At 40.3% G+C, this 6,222-nt stretch overlaps 1 protein-coding gene across 3 annotated transcripts in view; it reads left to right on the top strand.

Moving 5' to 3' along the window:
• The first annotated feature begins 680 nt into the window (after positions 1 to 680).
• pex5la (peroxisomal biogenesis factor 5-like a) overlaps positions 681 to 6,222 on the top strand; it is a 235,196-nt gene continuing 229,654 nt past the window's right edge. The window contains exon 1 of one of the 3 annotated variants that reach the window (XM_038816591.1): positions 681 to 989. In XM_038816591.1, the coding sequence (XP_038672519.1) occupies positions 969 to 989 (21 nt within the window). In that variant the 5' untranslated portion in view covers positions 681 to 968. The remainder of the gene's footprint in view (positions 990 to 6,222) is intronic. The other 2 variants (XM_038816590.1, XM_038816592.1) reach the window with 2 other exon arrangements.

Here is a 6,222-nt window from a genome sequence, read left to right as displayed (position 1 = left end):
GAGATCCACGGGCACCTTCTTGGCTCTCCGGGCCCCGGACCGATGTACCGGCTGAACCAAGACTACTGCTTGATATCCTTTGAAGTTGCCGATCATCTCAAATCACGAATTGTAACTTTATCTTTAAATTCACACACTCTTGCTGAAAACATCGAATTTCCTTAATTATGCCCGCCCGGCCCCCTTATTCCACATCCTTCCATTACCTCCCCTGCTTAGTTCCTTTTCATGCACTGATTATTTGTGTCCTGTTCTCTTTTTTTTTCTTATTCCTTTTTATTACTAAAACAGTTGTCTGTGTTTGTTTCTTTATTGCATTTTTATTTGATAGGGGGCCCACTTCATCAGGGGCCCACTTGCCATCGGGCAAGCTGACACCCTGGCCAGTCCGCCAGGTACTGATGCCTTTAACTGTCTCAATTTGATAACAACGTCCTCTGCAAAGAATGGAAATGTGTTTTAACTTTTATTTGTATTGGTATGCAACTCTCAACTTTTGGATTCTCCACCGAAAAGATGCAATCTGGCCGGGTCACTTGGCGGGGAAAAGGTGACAACTCGCTGCACGATTAAGGTTGGGCACAGTGAAGGTGGTGGGAGAGAGAGATCTCCAGTGCATCTGCTGCCTGGAACATGTTTTTCTTTGCTCTCTCCCCCATTAATAGGCAATCCTATCGAGGTCTCGACTTGCTGACCTGATACTTTCCCGTGACATTGTGACGGAGCACGCACGGTTCCCGAACCGGGCACGTGAGGAGGCGGTCGGGACCGGAGACTGAAAGAGGGAGTGCGCGAGAGGGGCGGGTTCAATCCCAGCGCCAGCAGCAGCAGCAGGAGGGACAGACAGCTCCCGTCACTTTCCCAGTCACCTCTGAAGAGAAAGCCCGAAACTGCACATCAGCGCCGACTGCTCCCAGACAGAAAGCAAGCGTGCAGCTCGTCTGCAGTGAAGAACCCCCCCATTCAGGATGTACCAGGGGCACATGCAGGTCAGTCACAACGGAGCCGAATGCGCGTTTGTGTAATTAAAATACAAAGAATAAATTCGAGGTAACCTCAGCATGAACGTTAGCTTTCACTGATCAAAATACAATCAGAACGAAACGAGTAAATGGCATGCAAAATGAAAAGGAAAATGATTGTCAAGGTGATCTGGGTTTTTTTGGCTGTGATAGTTACAGAATGATGTACAATAAGACACCAGAGTTTTCAGTTGTGCATTTGGGATGGAGTAGGTAAGTAGGCAGGCACATAATTGGTGTTTAAATTAAGGAGCGTGCATTTTATCAATGACAAGAGCTTACCTTTAGTCTAATGTGGAATTACCATCCAGTTTACAAAGAAGGTTAACATGAGCTGCAGTGTAGCTTTACATCTAGAACATGTTTTAATACATTTAAGTATTACGCAGAAATATGATGCCTGACACTCGCCGATTCAAGGGCAAGGGATGATAGATGGGAAAACAGGAAGGGACCTGCCGCGTTCTGCACATTTTAATGCAAGCACTTAGTTGGTGAAGAAAGCCAAAAAAAACACAATTTTGGGGAAGGTTCTGCTGTTGCAGTGATGTGTCGCCACGTGTATAACATAGATATATCGCAAATCTGAAACAATAATTAACAATAAATTAGGAGCGTCACATATTAAAGATGAGTTCGGAGAGGGTGCTGTATGCAAACAAACCAACTGATCAGCGTTTCAATTAAAAATCTCGTTGTGAATCATTTTGAGATACTTGTTTTTACTGAAACCACAAATTTGTTTCTTTTTATAAACCTTTCCATCATCAGAGATCTAATTAGTTCATAACCTTGAAATTCACTCTTTGCTCACAATACCGTTCATCGCAACATTTTTTAATATTTTGCCAATAGTTTGTATACCTAATAAAGCAATTTTGTTATGTACTGCGAGTATTGATCTTCCGATGTTCCCATGTTCCGCACTAGTGATTACATCAAAATCCGTCACAGGACACTCTGTCAGTACAATGACTGTATAAATGAAGGCAACAGGCTCGAAGACTTTAATACTATCTGTTCAGTAAGCGTCTCTGACTATCGGGAAAGTTCTGTCATAGCATGTTTCACAAAAAAAGGTGGTGCCATTCAGCAACTGTCTAATTGTGTTGTGAAAATGGGTTTAATCTGCAGCAGGACTAATTCAACTGCTGTGTGTCAGCAATAATCGCCCCATATTATTTTTGTGTATGTAGCGCCCCATATTACTCCTTCCACCAAATATTCTCCAAACTAAATGAGATCAGACATGCTGTTCAAATAGGCACCATCACGACCAATTTTCCCATTCATCACAGTCCTTATTACACATCTATCTGATGTTGCATTTTTCAAGTCTGTACTTTTAGGCAAGCGATGACAGTTCTGTCAAATGTTTGTTCCTGAGACTAGGTGGGAGCAAGAATAATTCCCAGTGTAGACTGGTAACAGGTCAGACATAATGTAGAGATCACCCCAAGTTATTACCCTAACAGTAGATCAACTGCAATTCACAAAAAGTCAGTTTGCCAATGCATTATTTCTATTTCCAGCATCCTGGATTCCTAAATTTGTATTTAAACAGTTAATAATCTTAAATTCCCACATTAACAGAACAGCATTGTAATCTCTTCCCAAATGTCGAGCCATTTATTAATTACAGGTGACAGTAATATGATGATTATATCGACAATTCACGTGGCAAATTAAAGGCAATTTGAGAATTAGAGTATTTTGATTTCATAGTTATACTTTGGTTTGATGACTTGAGCTATTTGCTTGGTGCAAATTTTAATCAAACGTTAGTTTAAGTGGTCTGCAAAAAAAAAAACATCATGGGTATAATACTGACTTTGGGTGATTGTGTAAAAATAGTGACATTGGATCAACTGCCCATGAAACATCTCTTAACTTTCATTGTGAAAATTGGAAGAGATGTGTAATGGCTGGCTGATCCATTGTAGGCTGTATTACGGGATTGGCCAGAGCCAAAATTGCTTCACTAAATCCACATTTCGCAAACAGAAGAATGCTACAAGCTTGACACTTTGTCTATCTGAACTTCAGCCTTTGTTAAATGCATTCAAGAGTTGTTTGAAAGTTTGATTTTTAAAAACACCAATTTATTTGTGGGCATGGTGTCAAGAAAGAAATCAGATGGCATGCACATTCTATTTTTGGTTTTCTATTAAGGAAACCATTGAGATTTGTGTTCCGTTATTCTGCACATCTAAAGCACAATTTAACAAAGTTTCAACTCTTAGAAGTTACTGGCATGAAAAGCGATATGGGGGCAACTTCAAAGCACAGTATACTTTTGAGAAAAGGATACTGTGCCGTTTTTTTATAGATAATCAATAATTCCAAAACAGCACCCAGCGTCTGTTCTCCAGGATAATAACTGACAGACAAGAGTCAGTTGTAAAGTATAGTACAAATGGATCAATATGTTTTAGAAAACCTTAAAATGTTGCTCCTATAACTCTTGATTAGTTTTGAATGTGTACAGGACAACAATGAACAAAAAAAACCTAAAATGAGCAAGAAGTAAGTCACCTCATTGGTTGTGAAATAACATATATATAGCCTTCTTTTAAATTCGTTTTTTTTCTCTCCCAACTGTTATGGCAGATTAATTCCACAGATGAAACTTTTTAGAGATAACATTTCTCTAATTTATTGAAAGTTTTCATTTTACCACATGTTGTATTTCTTTTTAATATCATCCCTGTTTAAATACTCAACTGTTTTTAGCCTGTTGTGCTAAAGTCAATTTTAAAATGGAATTTTAACGTAATCCTGTAACATTCATACAGAATACTTTTAGATTCTATAAATATTAAACATGTGTTTCTTAATCAATAAAGACCTGTGTTGAAATATAGATACTTCCTCCAGAACTTTAAAAGGAACATTTTATATATAGCTGCAAAACGTTTGAATAGGATGTCTTTTGTTATTTTCTCCAATTCTTACATAAAGTTGCTGATTCTGGCTATTGCTGATTCTGGGTATTGTATTTTTCCATTGTACCAAAGGTCTTTGTGGTCAGTCTTCGTATGTGAGTCCAGAGAGAGAGCATCAGCAGGCTATTGCTTTGGAATGGGGAGGATTGTGATCTCATCCACAAACCACACACACATGCACAGGGTTTCCAACTGTGGGCTCTGGCTAGTAATGAACAGCAGCTCCAGGCTGACATTTTCTAGCCTTTGGTTAGTGCACTGTCTTATTTTATGGCCCTCACTGCCACCATGCCCCAGAGCACTAACTGAGCACTGTGATTAGAAATTTATCTTATTATTTTGGGAGTCTGACAGATGTGTTAACGGATCACCTAAAATGTTTTGAAAATCTTTTTAAAGATGACATTGACATGAATAATATTGCCTAATATTAAGTGCATACTCTCATCCCAATGTACCAAAGCACAGATAGTTTAAGCAGGGCTTACCAAATGTAAGGTTTTGGGACCCAGAGATTTGTGTCGAAGTCCTCTTTGGAATTGAGCAATCTAGAGCAGCGGGCAGTGTGCGAGTGAGCATTTTGCTGTTATGCAGCCACTACTACTTTACATACAGCGAATTTGACTTGCATCATTATACAGAACTAAATGAAAAGAAAACAATCCTGTAGTGGAAAGTCAATGCATGCTGCTCCTCTCACTCATCTCTCAAAATTTAGAAGGGGGTGGGAAGGTGCAGTGGCAGATGTATTTCTGAGATTAGAGCTGCGACTAAGGATTATTGCCAAACAGAATAGAAAGAGTTGTATTCGGATCCATCTGGCTATACCTGATCTGGGCGTGCTTGATACTGACACTAGTGTTAAGGACAGGATTGAAACAGGCAGACTATACTTGTTTCCTCTCATCAATGTCCCTAAGCAGAAAGTATGCGTGCAATGGTGTGTTTTCCCCAAACCCGAGGTATGTGAGATCCAATTTACTAATAACATGCAGCAAAGGCATGTTATGATTAATGCAGAAGGTTAGTTCCTTCCACATTCAATGCCTGCGAGAGGAGTGTTCGCAATTTCCCACGCAGCCACACATATACACACAGTAAGGGAGTAGAGAATAGAAAGAGGAATTTTAGAACTATGGATAGTAACATTACTAGAACCACAGAAATTAATATTAGTTCTTTATGATTTTTACAGTCCGAGTTCCGTAAAGAATTCTTTCATGTAGGAATTTGTGTTCAGCTCACTGAAGACAGGAGTTGTAGAGTTTGCTTTACAGTTGGTGTTGATACTGCAAGATGAAGTAGGTACATAGATACTGGGTTTCTTCTGCAGGTGATGGTAAGAAATCTTCCGACAGAGACTTTGAAGCTTTGGGGAGCGAGCTGTTGTTCTGGCTGGAGTTCTGTTTCATGGGGGTTCATTGGTTTAGATGTGCAACAACAGACTGCATGTGAGGCCCAAAGATTCAATGTTATAGCTGTGCAAAAGGCCAGAGGCGTGGGTCATGTGCCATGACCAATTAATGGTTAATTGGAACTTAACTTCAGTTCCTGTGTTTCCAGCCTGAATTCCATTGTTCCTCCTTAGGAAAAAGACAAGGTTGTTATTATCATCTCTTCTCGCATTGAGGCCAGAATTCTCCGCCTGTTCACTAGCGGCGGGATTCTCTGGTTCTCCCCCGCCCACGGGTTTCCCGGCGGTATGGAATAGCTTTGCAGGGTGGGGTAGCTTCAACAGGAATTCCTATTTACAGCAATGGGAGCAGAGAAACCCGCCGCCAGTGAACAGCGTGCCACCTCCCGTCGTTGGGCAACACCCAGCCGGAAGACCGAAGAATCCCGCCCAACGAGTTTTGATCTCTCTCTTTTGTGATCGTTCAGGTTGTGCAAGTAATATGTTTGCACTTCTCTGCTTTAATTGATTTCACAGAGTCTGTACAATGAGTTGTGAGGTTCCACAGGCTAAATGAGGAATTAGTTCGCGCTTGTAACTCCTGGTCGTAGCTCCCAGAACAAATGCTGTGGTCATGTGACTTGTGGCAGTGATCTTTTTTTTGTTGAGCAGAAAGTTAATTTCTTAAACATGGCACAAGAATGAAGTTTTGGATTTCTTTGACAGTGACCCAACCATAGAAGGGAGGGGATTTTCATCCCAACTTTCTGAATGATAATCTAGTATAACAGATTACCTGCTCATTATAGAAACCATCCTGTCATCATTACATTAGTTTTGCTTAAATGAAAATTGGCTAGGT

This window comes from Scyliorhinus canicula, chromosome 13 (assembly GCF_902713615.1).
Source record: "Scyliorhinus canicula chromosome 13, sScyCan1.1, whole genome shotgun sequence".
Classification (NCBI taxonomy): Eukaryota; Metazoa; Chordata; class Chondrichthyes; order Carcharhiniformes; family Scyliorhinidae; genus Scyliorhinus; species Scyliorhinus canicula.
This window is presented reverse-complemented; position numbering and strand designations above follow the sequence as displayed.